At 37.4% G+C, this 16,641-nt stretch overlaps 1 protein-coding gene across 1 annotated transcript in view; it reads left to right on the top strand.

Annotated features, from left to right (window-relative positions):
• LOC137403722 (bromodomain and WD repeat-containing protein 1-like) overlaps positions 1 to 16,641 on the top strand; it is a 65,178-nt gene that overhangs the window by 26,801 nt on the left and 21,736 nt on the right. Inside the window, exons 18-27 of the mRNA XM_068089738.1 lie at positions 3,207 to 3,357; positions 5,635 to 5,770; positions 6,896 to 7,130; positions 7,490 to 7,732; positions 8,368 to 8,501; positions 10,839 to 11,033; positions 11,845 to 11,906; positions 13,855 to 13,991; positions 14,142 to 14,275; positions 14,468 to 14,593. Of these exons, the coding sequence (XP_067945839.1) occupies positions 3,207 to 3,357; positions 5,635 to 5,770; positions 6,896 to 7,130; positions 7,490 to 7,732; positions 8,368 to 8,501; positions 10,839 to 11,033; positions 11,845 to 11,906; positions 13,855 to 13,991; positions 14,142 to 14,275; positions 14,468 to 14,593 (1,553 nt within the window). The remainder of the gene's footprint in view (positions 1 to 3,206; positions 3,358 to 5,634; positions 5,771 to 6,895; positions 7,131 to 7,489; positions 7,733 to 8,367; positions 8,502 to 10,838; positions 11,034 to 11,844; positions 11,907 to 13,854; positions 13,992 to 14,141; positions 14,276 to 14,467; positions 14,594 to 16,641) is intronic.

Raw genomic sequence — 16,641 nt, 5'->3', positions numbered from 1 at the left:
TAAAGTCCATAATCATAATAGTCCATAGATAATAAAATTAGTGAAAATTCGTAACTATAATGCGTCACAAATGGTCAAAGAAATTGCGATAAAAAATGTTTTTGCAAAGGGAAACTACAATTAGGATGGGTTGTAAACATACAGTGCACCCCCGGGTTACGATTATTCTGTTATATGGTTTTTTCATCTTCCGATGTGTAACATGATTTTTTGCGCTCCCACCGCACAACATTTTTTTCGCTATACGAAATCAACAAAAAATTTTCTCGAAGTTCAAATTTGGCAGTCCGGTGTGCTGAGTACGTCGAAATTATGAAGATGCTATTTGCCAAAATCGTTCCCGCAATGCCTGAAATAGTTCTAATATAAATTATAGTGTTAACGAAACTGGAAGCGGATCGGTGATAAAATTTTAAACGATGAAAAAATTAGTTTGGTTTAGTAAAATACATACCAAAACTTTGCATCAAGTATGTGTTTGGTAAGCCAAATTCATTTAAATTAGATTCAGCATTTATGTTATACGTTTATGTTATACGTATAACATAAACGTATAACATAGATTTCTATATAAAAATGTATGTGTATAACATATACGTTTACGTTACACATTTTCTTACTGATTATAACCACTAAATACCCTTTAGTTACTGTAGGTAACTATAGGGTAACTATAATTAGTAAGGTTAATATACTATGTAATTTTTAAGATGTATAGTATATAAAACAGTATGTACAGTATATAAAACTTTGATGTTTTTACCGTGGGTGTTTTAATTAGATAATTACTATAGGTTTTTATACCCCTCTAAATGACATTTTTGCCTTACGATGCCAACACTGGAATAGATTGTCGTATGGTGAGGGCTCGCTGTATTCTCTATTGACTCGGCGCATGCAAAGAATTGTTTTAGTTGCATATATGATAGGCTAATGACATATATGATAGGCTAATTACATATATGATAGGCTAATTACATATATGATAGGCTAATGACATATATGATAGGCTAATTACATATATGATAGGCTAATTACATATATGATAGGCTAATGACATATATGATAGGCTAATTACATATATGATAGGCTAATGACATATATGATAGGCTAATGACATATATGATAGGCTAATTACATATATGATAGGCTAATGACATATATGATAGGCTAATGACATATATGATAGGCTAATGACATATATGATAGGCTAATGACATATGTGATAGGCTAATTACATATATGATAGGCTAATTACATACAGTGAAACATGGATAACTCGCCCTCGGATATAGCGAACACATGGTTAACTTGGCTGGATTTGCTTGGTCCGTTCCCACGCAATAATAAATGGCTCAATATAACTCGAACTCAACACTGTTATAACGAACTGTTTTTTACCCAACGGCTACCGAAACGGTTGTTATTGCTTTAGAAAATCACTTTATTCCAAGCCATAGAGGTAAACCTCAACTTTTCGTAATTCATAAGCGTCGTTATTACCTCCATCGGCAAAACATTTTTGTCAACGACCTTTCTAAAGGTTTGGTGAAATTTGATTTATCCTGCTATACGATGAATAGCACGGGCTAGCCGGGTCACGCGCGCAAGGATTTTCGCCACGCACATACAAAACAATAACAGCATGTTGTTTTTGTTTTGCGTGGCGAAAATCCTTGAGTGCGTGACCCGGCTAGCCCGTGATGAATAGTTTTCCGACGTTGATTCCGTGTTGAATCAACGTCGGAATGTTGAATATTTAAAACGTTTTAAAAATTGTTGTAATTAAACGTATACATTGTCTTAGCTAAAAAAACTATTCATCGTTTGACCTAAACACAGATTACTTGTGTACATTCAATAAGTATCCATTCAAAAAGCGTGAGTGATATACAATGTACCGTAAAACCTCGTAAAACTTTTAATTGAACTGCCTCGGAGTGTTGCTCTTAACGAATCCCAGGTAAAGCAAGGTAATCTTTGCATAAACTTCAAGAAAAATCGACAAAATTGATCGTGGGTAAAATGCTAAAAAAAAAGATGTCTTTTCTTTTGAGCATTTCAGCAACGATCAAGTTTTGCCAATGTCAATCTAAAAAACGTCCTGGCAATAACATCACCTCAAACAACAAACCAATCTCAAGTGATAAAATCTCTATACTTTTTGATAAAAACGTTTTAAGCTTTACATTAGAAGCATTTAATTTGAAACAAGCCATTTGTGCTTTTGATTTATATTATAGTTTGTATATGTACATGTATCTACTAATAAATAAGTAAATACATGGACTTGTGATAGTGCTCTGATAATTCGAACACTTTTGCTCGGTCCCTTGAAGTTTGAGTTATCCGAGTTTCGCTGTATATGATTGGCTAATGACATATATGATAGGCTAATTACATATATGCTAGGCTAATTACATATATGATAGGCTAATTACATATATGATAGGCTAATTACATATATGATAGGCTAATTACATAGATGATAGGCTAATTAATTACTCACTAATCAGAAACGATTTGTACGAATTGTACGATTGTACGAATGCGGCATCATGCGGCTTTTTGTCATATGCAAACGCTTTGTCAAGTTGTACTATGTGGCTCTGTGTAACGAAATGGTTAAGTTACCTTTTGGAAGCCCTCCTAATACCTTTTCTTTTCCTGCTCCAATGCTAGAGTAAAAAAGACTTATTTATATTTGAACGGAAAATTGTTTTTATAGCATAGCTGTCTCCTAGACTGAGTAAATATCTAGTAAAAATGTGCTTTCATTATATCAGGTTTATATCCCTATTAGCGGAATGACCCGTGTTGCACAAGTATTAAAAATCAGCTTATAAACCGTGATAGCAATGCCACACTATAAACTCAGCTTATAAACAATGCCACTTGCTATTAGCCTGGCATCATGCCAATGGCTAATTTAAGTGAGCTCTTACTAATACATAGAATAACGTTGCACAGTAACGGAAAGTGGTAGCGTATTTTTACCCACATAATGACATATATCACCCAATGAATCCATCAATCTCGCTGTAGCTAAATTGGTAAGGCACTTGCTTGGTGAACGGAAGGTTTCGAGACTGAATCTTCTGCAAGTTACGGATTTTTCATTTTAATAGTTGTAGTGGGACATACTGAATTACACACATATACACACTTCAAGATACACAATGACTTTAAGATTTATATATATATAGATACAGACGTCGCCACTTGAAGCTGTGTACCTCAGAACACGCAAAAGACAACCAGACCGCAGGGGCCAGTCATCTCTCGGACAAGATGAGCGATTGACTGGCGAGCAAGCAGCGACCAACCGTCTAACTGCGAGGGCTCTCTATGACACAGGTATATGCTCTCCTAATTTTGGTGACCTTACCATGGCCTTCGAACTGAAAGTAATAATTGAGTCCAGTCTCTACTTACCATCAGCTCAACTTTCGAATTTTCCAACATACGATATGAAGTTTGAAAAGTGCTCAAATGTGCTCAAAGTTTTCAGAACTTTGTATTTTCACAACTGGAGGCTGGTAGAGATTAGAAATAAACTTTGAACAGATATATATATATAGATATATATATATATATATATATATCTGTTCAAAGTTGACTGTATATATAAATATACAGTCAAACATGGATAACTCAAACTTCACGGGACCAAGCGAAAGTGTTCGAGTTATCAGAGCGTTCAAGTTATCAGATCACTGTCTCAAGTCCATGTAGTTATTAGTAGATTTAACCAAGATCAATTTTGCCGATTTTTCTTGAAGTTCATGCGAAGGTTACCTCACATTTCCTTGCTTCTGAAGGGCCATCGCTAAGCGGATGTTTGGTAAAAATCAAATTTTACTAAACCTTTAGAAAAGTCGTTGACAAAAATATTTTGCCGATAATAGTAATAACGACCCCTATGAACTACTAAAAGTGGAGGTTTCTTTCTATGGCTTGGAATTAAGTGATTTTCTAAACGATAACAACCGTTTCGATACTTGCTGGGCAAAAAACTGTTTGAGTTAACAAAGTTGAGGTCGAGTTATCTAAAGAAATTTATCATTACGTGGGAATGGACCAAACAAAACCGTTCGATTTAACCGTGTGTTCGAGCTATCCGAGGGCAAGTTATCCATGTTTGACTATATATTCCTATTCACATTTCTTTAACGTAACGATCAGTTTTATTTTATAGTAATTAAATTTTTCTTTATTAGAGAGAACTGTATCTTATCAAACTTATTTCTGATGCTACAAATGAAATTTCGATGGTTACCGTAAAACCTCCATTTAATGCCATGGCGCTCTATTTTTCAACCCTTCCCCTATAGTGGTTGTCAAATAGAGACTTGCGTTCAAATAGAGGCTGGCGTTGTATTTTTCAAATAGCTTGTCAGAAGTCTTGAAAAAAATAAATTTCACTCTTTTACTGGCAAAGCGAATAATTGCGTATACGTTGCCCTCTCTTTCGGGCGGAGTGAGATTAACCATTTTAAATGCAAGAAATCTGCCAACTTACCTCCCACTTGTCATAGGTCTCTAAATAAATATGTATTGGATTTGGGAAGCCGAAAAATATCTCTACCAGTTGATATCTATTGCTTTCAATTAACCTGCGATTATATTATAGCCTGTGCCTTGCATTTCAAATTGTTAGAGCGTTCAATTTTTTATTTCATTTAAAATTTGATGGCATATTCTCATTTTGTTGCTATATTTAAGAATGCTGCATAAAGGCTCTTGCACTCACTGATATGTTTGCTACAGTTTGCACCCAAAACTGCCTTTTCACGTGCAATAGAAGAGGAGTTATGAGTATTGATCCATTGTAAGCCGTGTTATGAGAACCACAAGGATGCTATCAAATAATATGCTATAAATCTGCACATTTATAAATTATATAATAATAATCTGGCAAATGCTACTAATATATATATTAAAAAACAAGTCGCATAAACAAACCATATTTATAATACACGCAGAAACAAAAATTAACATTTTTGAAACAAATCTTTGTATCGTTTGCTCGGCCAGTTGCGTTCTGATTGTTGCTTTCGATGGAACAAACATTTTCTGATTGTCCAATACCTTACACAATGTCTTCCGACCTCAACTCTTCCTCTGCACTGCTGAACTAGTCGATATTAGCGTTCAAACAATTTTTTGGCCGAGCAGATATTTTATGCGGTGCATTTAGCACATTATAAAAATTTAGCCGCATGGGCGCTAAGCAGAGCTGTTAGCTTCAAACTAGTCATTCATAGACTATGGTAAATGTAAACTATTGTTCACATAAGTCGAAGTATCAAGACTGCGTTAACAATGAGTTACTATTAGCCTTACACAGTTATTAATTATATCTATGGTGTTGCATTCAAAGTTTTAACAAAAAACCAAAAAGTTTTGAAGTTGGGAAACAGACTTCCATACAAAGAGCAACAACTAAAGAATTTTTATGGATGTAACTGCGTCATTATTTGTTCAATTTCGTGGACATTTTTCGTTTGATCACTCGCTATTCTACTTTTGTAATGATCAAAGAATGTCAAAGCGGTGGTCAAATAGAGGTGGCGTTCAATTAGAGGTTGCACTGAATTGGAGGTTTTCCGCAACTTACTTTTCATTGCTTAGACTTAGAAAGTGATGAAGAGATGCAGAGGTTATCCACTCCATCACTAAGCGGAGACAGCTCATCCGAAGGAGAGGCAAGAAATGTGAGAGCTCGAAGAACACGTGCCACAGACGGGATGCAGTCTGATGGCGGCAGGTTGGCAGACATTACTTATTGTAGAGAACATGAGTTCACTGTAGAGAGGGCTGGCTGTTTAGCAAGGTTGATGGCATCTCAGAAGTGTATGCATGTGTGTGGAGTGCGTGCGTAGAGTGCGTGCGTAGAGAGCTTGTGCAGAGTGTGGACAATATTAGAATGCAACCCGACTCTTCGTTTGTTTTTTTTTCATCTTCAAAATTCACTGAAAGATTTTTGCACTTTTTTTCATGCAATGAAATAGTTTAATATATTTTCTGTTTAAAAAGATGTATAATAATATTATTGGTGAGGAATTAAGATGGATGAAAAATGTAGATCAGCTGCTCTGGGGGTGAAGACAACTTTGCTGTTAACCAACCTTTTTATTTCCAGCTTTGATCATTTATGCATTGATCTCTATTCATTTCTTTGCTTTCATATTGAAGAAATTGTAAAATATCATTTGTTGGTGTCAAACGCTGGAGTTGTCTGACCGCGGTCTTGCTAAAGGTAAACTATGCAATAAACTTGGAGGGACTTTGTAATTCAATTTTAAATAAAAAATTAGGTTTTGTGTTAGCTTTTTGGTGAAAAATTTGCATATCCTGTTTTCAACATTCCGAAATTAATAATTTATGAAATGATAGATGTATTAAATAGTCATTCTAATTAAGCTTTGGCTAACATAAAAACTGTTAAACAAATAAATATTTCTTTGAAATAAATATGGTTTAAACCTAATCTGCAAAATCTATTGACTTCCTTCACACTGAGGATTGAGCTAGCATAATCTAGGTAAACTAAAGGCATGTCTTATTATATAAAAGTGTAACAGCGCGTGTAAGGTTTAGGGTTACAATCATTAGTTTATCATTAGTTATTTAGTGTGCTCTGAATGTCAGGAGTTGTCTTCTGATGATGCTAATGCCCATACACGAGTCTCAGTATGTCTTTTAAAACTTTTATTCACGTTTTTGTAATAAACCATATCGCAATAATATCATCTATGCAAATGTACTTCTTTGGAGTTGTTTTCTTATAAGACTCCATATGCGTAGATGGATAAACCTCCTTATCTTAAACCTTTTGTCACGTGTCTGTGATGAAGCTTATCAAATTATCGATGCCAATCTACTCTTGAAGTTATGGAGTATCAAGCTCTCCGAGTGATTTGGCAGACAGTTCAGAGTATTCCGATTGGGAGGTCGACAACAAGACCAACCTTCAGCCTCCCTCGAGGAAGAGTGGACGCAAAACCGTCACATTTAAATCACTCAGCCCAAGTCCCGAGTCAATCTCCAAATCGACTTCTAAAACTCTGTCTAGTCAGCGTCGTCAGCCATACAGTCGAGCGAAGAGAGCTCGACGACGGGCACAGGTCGGTATGGCCATAGACATACATAGTGGTTCTTACTGTAGAAATGGCATTAGGCAAATATGTGTAGTGTGTATATGCCGAGTAAATGCCTGCTTTTAAAAATTTATAGCTTGTGGCTTGTCAGTTTAGTTATTTTATACTATTGAACCATTTAACAGGTTCATGAGATGCTTTAATTCAATCATTTTGTTTTGAAGTGCTAGATTCTGGGCTATCGCAATGAAATAAATTTATTATTATTTACTTCACAAGTACACATGTTTGTGAGTTGTTCTCTCCCAATCTATACTTGTCAATACTCAGAGGAAGATCGAGTGTGTTCAAGGAGGAGGTGACTAGTAGTTTGTTGTCGTATGCAGAAATTGACAGAGCAATTAAATTCAAGTATGACAGAGGACTCGACTGACGGAGAGAGAAGAGATCCAAATATCTTACCCGAGTGGCTGACAACTGACCAACCACATCGTTCTCCGTACTTTCCTCAAATGGGCGATGAGGTCATGTACTTTTACCAGGGCCACAAGCTCTACGTTGAGGAGGTGATGAAAGAAAAGCTGTACGAGCCCAAGAATTTACCTTGGGACAGAGTTCCTCACCTCAAGGTACCCGCTCCTCTCTTTATAGTTTTTTATTAGACTGCATGGACCTCCTGTAATTGCATGGGCCACCTGTAATGGCATGAATCACCTGTAATTGCATGGGCCACCTGTAAATGCATGGATCACCTGTAATTGCATGGGCCACCTGTAATTGCATGGGCCACCTGTAATTGCGTGGGCCACCTGTAATTGCGTGGGCTACCTGTAATTGCGTGGGCCACCTGTAATTGTGTGGGCCACCTGTAATTGCATGGGCCACCTGTAATTGCATGGGCCACCTGTAATTGCATGGACCACTTGTAATGAAAGTCTTTCTCGCAAATTCATAGAGGCTTTATTTTTAAGTGATTTCCTTCCTTCAAACGTTGATGTCACTTCCTGCTTATTGGGAGTGACATCAACGTTTGAAGGACATCAACGTCTTACTGCTCAATCTTACAAAGGAGAAAAGTCTTGGTGCATTTGCTTTGAGCTATTCAGGGGGGCAAGTCACAATATTTGTCTTTTAAACTCTAGAGGGAGTTACATGTAAATCATGAACAGGTACCAAAATTAAAGAATCTGCAACTATATGCACTGTGACTACCCGCGTTTTTGTCTGTTTCATTTAGTGATATAGCAGCAAGTTTTTTTGCCAGGTGCAAGAATTAGCTCGAGTCACTGGTATCAAGTTTGAGATTCAAGGGACGAGGCTGACACGTCTCTGCTGTCTTAAGCTCAACACTATATTCCCTGACACGGGCAAGTCTACTGGCACCTGCTTCACCGTTAAGTACGTTGTAGGCATTTATACTATATCAAGATTTACAACATTTTATTGAGAGTTATTTTGAGTGTTGTTAAGCTATCTTTTCTTGGACAACTCAAGATTTGCTTGAGAATTAATATGGTGTACCGTCTACTAGTAAGTAAGTCTCCTAGTAAGTAAGTCTACTAGTAAGTAAGTCTACTAGTATGTAAGTCTACCCTCTGAACTTGTGCTTGCTGTAAATCGTTGACCTTTCGTGGCGGCGGACAATGTAGTGTGTTGTAAAGGTTTCTTGTTTGTGTAGAATTTAAAATTTTGTCTTAAAGCACATAAATTACATAATTTTTTTATTATATATTGCAATACATCAGAGTCTTGGCTTTCGAATGAGCCTATATTCAATACAAAGAATAAAAGAACTATGAAAAACAGGGTGTCAAAAGTATGTCCTGCAATAAACAAACACTTGGTTCAGGTTCTCAAATTGTGATGTCTCAATTATTATTTAGCCTTAGGTAGTCGATCTCCTTCGCTGCCATTGAGGCTGCGCTTTTCTGTGACAATCGGTGCTAATAAACCCAGAGAGCGCTAATAAAAAACTAGGATTCTAGATAATCAACAATGCCCGGGGATCATGCTAACGCCCGACCAATTCAAACACATGTTCTGGGTTAATTAATTATGTTTCAATAAATGTACTGTCGTTGATAAAGGTAATGAAATTACATCGATGAAATTGTGACCTGCGATTGCATGGCCCTAGGACTATGTCAATCGCACTTTTGCGAGATCACGCAATGCTTGAAACTAATTAGTCTCAGTCGCGACCCTCAACATCACAATAAAATGAGAGGGCTAGTGCATAATATCATCGGGAAAACATAGTATGGTGCTTGGAATCTAAGTTATTTATCATAGAAATAATCTGTACATGGAAAACTAATGACACTGATTCCTTTTTCATCTTCATTGGTTCTTTGGAGTTGTCCTATCTTCGCCTGACATTAGCGTCATTATCGTAGTTGATAAATATAAGCGGTAAGCAATAAAATAGGCGGTAAGAGCACATAACACTGCATATGAAAATTGTGATGTCACAATTTCCGAGCCTATGCCAGTAAACATTTCTGCGGTAGAGCTCTGGGGAAATCCTATAAACACCAACCAACGTCTGTTTCACCATGGCAAACAATAGCTCATTCGAAAGCCAAGACTCTGATGTATTGAAATATACAATAAAAAAATTAAGTAATTTATGTGCTTTAAAAATGCTGTCCAAAAACAGCTACCTTATGAAGCCAAAGCTTTGGTCTGCTGAGCTCCAGAAATACTACTACAGTATGCGCTACTTCAATGTAAATATCCCTTCTGGTAACATTTATGTTATAGGGATTATACGTTATAAGAACAGTATAATACATGTAAATTGCCTAAACCGTTGCGAGATCTTTCTAAACTACCCCTTTGTTTACGCAAAAAGGAAAAACTTGACTTAACATTTTTAGTTTGTGGGCGGTTCTGTAACTGCAGCATTATTAGTTTGTAACGACAACTTTTCTCTTTTTTTGATCAAATTCACTTGTTTTATAGACCATAGATTGCAGTAATTCTATGATAAGTTGATGGGGTTTGTCTACGACGTTTGTCTGCATATTTTTCTAAGCAGCAGTTTACTCTGCAATTTTAAAACTAATAACAAATATTTTATACGTCTACCACAAAGCAAAACAAGAGAACATTTTGCAAAAAGGCGGTACTGCTTGCTCGTCACCTATCTGTATGCAGGGGTCAAGGCTAGGATAGAAGAGAACTTTGGATGATTCTAACATTCGAATTGGTGAACTGACGCTGTAACACCTGCACCAAACGATCACCTTTGTATTCATGAGCAATTGCGCAGCTACCCTATGCTCTGTTTTGTCGACATATCTGACGATCTATCGATCTGATGGATTGTTTTGAAAGTTGTGTATATAATATTTGTAATGCTATACGAATGTCATTTTTCTTCTGCAAGTCCAGCGAGATAAATTAATGTTCTAACTAAATTTGAGAGCTCCGCCCTATGGACACTTCACGTTATATGGAATTTTTTACGTGGTGGGAAGCAAAAACCTCAGATAAATTTTTTGCGTTACCAGGAATTTATGTTATAGAAGGTATACTTTGTAGGAGCGTCTACTTTGTAGGAGCGTCTACTGTAGTGACATAGTATTACCGGTACCTTGGCTATTAACCACTGTCCTCACTCTTTTTCATTCACTCTGTACAAGGTTGAACTGCTCAAGGAAGTGGGGAGTTTGTATGATGGATTCTTCCAGTTGTTGTATTCCAATCAATGTATTTTGATGGTGTCTGCAGGTACCATGACATGGAGGGTGTTATCGACTTTCTAGTCTTGCGCCAGTTCTTTGCAACGTCTCAGCAGCGTAACTGGCAAAGAGGAGACAACTTCCGGTCTATAATTGATAAAAAATGGTACACTGGTTCTGTGACAGCTCATGTTCCATTTGAACACGACCAGCGGGAGAGTCAATTCCTCTGCCTTCAAGTCACGTGAGTATATAGTCGTCTATTATAGATGTCTTTGTCGAATACATGGTCTATAGAGGTTTCTATGAAATGCATGGTTTATAGAGGTTTAACTTTAGTTCCTAAATAATAATCAATAATAAGAAACTTAGGAAGAATTTTCTTTTGATTATCAAATTTTTTTGACGCATGTAAATGAAATGACGCGGGTAACTGAAATGACGCGGATAGCTGAAATGGCGCGGATAACTGAAATGACGCGGGTAACTGAAATGGCGCGGGTAACTGAAATGACGCAGATAACTGAAATGACGCGGGTAACTGAAATGACGTGGGGGTAACTGAAACGGCGTGGGGGTAACTGAAACGGCGCGGGGGTAACTGAAACGGCGCGGGTAACTGAAACGGCGCGGGTAACTGAAACGGCGCGGGTAACTGAAACGGCGCGGGTAACTGAAAAGGCGCGGGTAACCGAAAAGGCGCGGGTAACCGAAAAGGCGCGGGTAACCGAAAAGGCGCGGGTAACTGAAAAGGCGCGGGTAACTGAAAAGGCGCGGGTAACTGAAAAGGCGCGGGTAACTGAAAAGGCGCGGGTAACTGAAATAGCGCCTTAAATATTTTTAGGATTTCTTCATCCCAGTTTTGCTAATGTGTGAGCAAACAAATGCCTTTAAATCTTTGACGGAGGGAGTTGGGTAGCTCCTGCATTGCATAAACACAGGAAAACACAAACATTGATATTCATAGTATGTGATTAAGTTACCTTTGTCCATTGTTAACTAGCTGTGAGCAAAAGTGCATGTAGTTCCTGTCTAATTTGCCTCATCTCTGGCAGGTGGGACGATGGAAGCACAGAGAAAATGAGTCCCTGGGATCTAGAGCCCCTCACTGATGACGGTGAGTCGTTAGTACATAAATTGATTTGAAAAAAGAAAATGGAAAAGATTACGAGTGGTGTGCAAATATTTAAAGCACATCAATTACATAATTTTTTTATTACATATTTCAATACATCAGAGCCTCAGCTTTCGAATGAGCCATTGTTTGACATGGTGAGACAGACGTTGGTTGGTGTTTATAGGATTTCCCCAGAGCTCTACCGCAGAAATGTTCAACGGTATAAACTCAAAAATTGTGACGTCACAATTTTCATATGCGGTGTTGTGTGCTCTTACCGCCTATTTTATTGCTTACTGCTTATATTTATCAACTACGATAATGACGCTAGTGGCAGGCGAAGATAGGACAACTTCAGAGAACCAATGAAGATGACAAAGAAATCAGTTTCATTAGTTCTCCATGTACAGATTATTTTTATGATAAATAACTCAGATTTCAAGCACCACACTATGATATTATGCACTAGCCCTCTCGTTTTATTGTGATGTTGAGACTAATTAATTTCGAGCATTGCGTGATCTCCGAATGTGCGATTGGCATATCGTCCTAGGGCCACGCAACCTCAGGTCGCAATTTAATCGATGTGATTTTATTACCTTTATCAGCGACAGTATATTTATTGAAGCATAATTAATTAACCCAGAACATGTGTAATGATGTGTTTGTATTGGTCGGGCGTTAGCACGATCCTCGGCCATTGTTGATAAACTAGAATCCTAGTTGATTATTAGCGCTCTCCGGGTTTAACAGCACCGATTGTCACAGAAGAGCGCAGCCTCAATGGCAGCGAAAGGGATCGACTGCCTAGGGCTAAATAATAATTGTGATATCACATTGTGGGAACCGCAGCCAAGTGTTTATTGCAGGACATACTTTTGACACCCTGTTTTTCATAGTTCTATTATTCTTTGTGTATTAAATATAGGCTCATTCGAAGCCAAGACTCTGATGTATTGAACTATATAATAAAAAAATTATGTAATTTATGTGCTTTAAATATGGAAGTGTGCTTATATTCATGGTTAAAAAATACATAATTGCTGTCTGGTTTTGCAGGACTTTGAGTTTTTGTGAATTTGTAGTTTGTCTGCTAAACAGGTAAATGGCTAGAGCCATTTTAATGGTTTTGCTTGTCATACAAGCCTCAAGTCAGCTTGTTTACAAATAATAATAATTAAGTCTTGGATCCACTGTGTAATTTTCAACACTGAGTCACATGGGTGGTATATTTTTAAGGAAATTATCCCTGCTCAAATGTAATATTCTGAATCTTCCTTTATATTGTCTCTTATTAATTGCAATCTTCTCTTTTACCTTCCAATCAATGAAAATGTTGAAATGTTGTGAATCGATTAATCTTTATTAACATAAAGATTAATCATATCTTTAAACCATTGCAGCTACTAAGGTGCAATATTTGTAAAAGTAATTGATTTAATATTATCATTTGGAGTAAAAAGCTCTCTTGTGGTATGCATGTCCTTATCATACATATTCTCTTAGAGCTATATGCGACCTAACCCCGACCTGTCACTTATGGCTACAGCGTTGTACGAGTGACAGTGTTGCACAGGTGACAGTGTTGCACAGGTGACAGTGTTGAACAGGTGACAGTGTTGCACAAGTGACAGTGTTGCATAAGTGACGGTGGTGTACAAATGGCAGTGGTGTACAAATGGCAGTGGGTGTACAAATGACAGTGGTGTACAGGTGGTCATAGCATTACTATGTGACAGTAGCGCGCAGATGAGTGGACTACAAGTGCCATTGGCACTTGTAGAATCTTGATCTGATAGAATGCTAGTGTATTTCTGGCGGCCAAATGAATCAGAAAATGCAGCATGATTATACCATGCAAGGGTTGAGGCTGTCGATACATGGAGTCACCTCCCATTAACCATTTTTCAGAATGCAAAAAATGGCTTCAGTACTATGTGTTATTCAGCGCCTGATGCGAAGCTCAACGGAGCTGAAGTGACGGAGGAAGACCATGCCAGTTTGCAGTATTTGCCTGCTGCGCATGAGTGGCCCGAGCACGGCCAACAAGAAGAATGTTCTAGAATATCCGAGTGTCTTGAACAGGTAAAAACTGTTTTTCAAGTGAAGTCGTTCTTCATTTGTTTAGCACAGGTGACTATCTTGTCTGCCGGGTTGGCTGGGGATGTATGCTGTTAGCGATTTCTGGTCTTATCATCCCTGGCCTCTTAATTTATATGCATGAGTTTTTTGCAGCTGATGGGTTACAGCGTGTCCGAACAGTTCAATGCCCCCGTAGATCTGAATAAAGTCGATGGTTATGCCCTCTATATTGCATATCCCATGGACCTATCCACTATACGAGCACGTCTCGACTCCGGCTTTTACAGGTACAGCTCTCCCTTAGTTTGATTCTAAGGCAGTTTTTTAAACATTGTCTAACGCTTTTTTGCTGAATATAGGCTTGGTTATTGTTTGTATGGAACTGTACCTCTTTACTGCGCAGTTATGTTTACCAGGTCACATGGCATCATAAGCTACGATGTGATCATCTTTGATTGTTTGTTGTCGCACTTTTGCAGAAGAATCAGCTCCATAATGTTTGACATGAGGAAGATAGAGAGCAATGCGGAGGAGTTCAATGCCGAAGGTGCAAAGATCATCCGTAACGCTAGGAAAGTGACGGATATCTGTAAAGAGATACTTGAGTGAGTAGAAGCAGCGCTAATTCAAATCTTGTCAGTTAGAAAATTCATCTAGAATTATGCAACCACTTTTTGCAATATTTTTCCTCGGACGATTAGTAGTTAAACCGCAAATCCTCGACCACTTTTCCAGGTATTACTCCTAGTCTTGTCATGAAGGCTTCTGACTAGCTAATCCCGGCTCCCTTAGAGCAATGATATACAGCCCCCAAGGATAGCCGACGGCTGTCGTATGGGCGGGGTTTAATGATGGAGCTCTGTTAGGATTATGCTAGCCTGGGTTTCGGAGCTAACACAACTTTCGCGGGGCGATCGCATTGCCTTGTTAGGTTTTGAAAAACACGACTCGCTGTTATCGTTTCATTAGCTCATTCAGTCAGTAGACCCGCGGTTCACAATAGCAAACCTTGAATTTCTACAATATAGGGGTGATACCCAACCAAAATAATACATCCATACAAAATAAGACATTTTAAATTACCTACATTTAGTAATTTTAAAATTTGTAAAGGTTGTAGTATATGCTTAAAGTTAAATATAATTTACCCGAACAACGGCTTTTTTTCCTAGTTTTTGATTAATATTTTGCCACCCCTAATATAAAATGACAAAGTCTTTCATCGTTATCGCATTGTTTTACCTGGCCAATAAGATGGGAGAGCAGGCAAAGCTGTGCAGTGTAGTTTTCATACTCAAAATCTAAATACAAAACCGAATTTGAGCTATTTTACGATAGTGACTATTATATAACGAATGCTTGCGAATGGCAACTGACTGATCATAATGGTGACAATATTGGGATACTATATTTATTTGACAACAAAGTGAATTCACCAGATAAGTAAAATAACCACTATAGTTCATAATATTTGTAAATTTACAAGGGCTTTTATTCAGTATATTTGTTTGTTCGGGTGCCGTGTTCGGGTTCATCCCAATAGAGCTCCATCATTAAACCCCGCCCATATGAGAGCCGTCGGCTATCCTTGGGGGCTGTATATCATTGCTTAGAGCATAAAAGCTGATGATTACAAATGATTGGCAAATGCTTTTTGCTAATTGCCTTTTTGCTAATTGCTTTTTGCTAATCGCTGAAAAGTAGTTTAGCAAAAGCTTAACTTTAATTTTAATGAAACTTTAAATTTGAAACATTTTACAAAAAGTTCAATGAATGCCAGCAGTCACCCACCGTTTGTTTAATTTTGCTGTTAGGCAATAGAATGAAACGTGACAGCCAGCTGTAAGGAAGGATATTCATTTCCATGTAAAAGTTACCCGCGCTTGAGTTGAACCACTGGAAAGTAGAGACATTCACATGATAGCATTTTTTCCAAGAGATTTGTAATCACTTAATAGGAGCTGATTTGCTATTGGTCAAATAACTTCAATCAATTGCTGGGCTCAGCAATTGGAACTGGCCAGCTCGTGGTCACCTTATTAACTATCAAACTATTTTACACCAGAACCACATGCATTATATTTCCTCTAGTATATGACTTACATTGCACTAGCATCACTCTGTATTGTAGTTACTCCTAAATTATATTACCTGTCCGCTGTTGCTTGTAATATATTATGGGCGTGACATTACCTGCATTTTATGGTATATATTATATTGTTACGATAGCTGTGCTATATTATATTGTTACTATAGCTGTGCTATATTATATTGTTACTATAGCTGTGCTATATTATATTGGTACTATAGCTGTGCTATATTATATTGTTACGATAGCTGTGCTATATTATATTGTTACGATTGCTGTGCTATATTATATTGTTACGATAGCTGTGCTATATTATATTGTTACGATTGCTGTGCTATATTATATATTGCATGCACTATATGATATATTATGTCATATATACATTCTAATACCTTCACTGTATTATATTTACTAGTACTGCTGCAGTCTAGCACGCTGTGAGAGATCATCAGGTTGCCGATAAAACGCAGAGAATAATTATTCACACAGTTATTCTAAAGGCGGCTGATTAGCGCCGCTATTGGAGAGTGTATGAAGTTAAATACTGCGAGTTCAAGTCCTGTG

This window comes from Watersipora subatra, chromosome 9 (assembly GCF_963576615.1).
Source record: "Watersipora subatra chromosome 9, tzWatSuba1.1, whole genome shotgun sequence".
Lineage (NCBI taxonomy): Eukaryota > Metazoa > Bryozoa > Gymnolaemata > Cheilostomatida > Watersiporidae > Watersipora > Watersipora subatra.
Note: the sequence above shows the minus strand (reverse complement) of the source record. Positions and strands in the feature narration are given on the sequence as shown.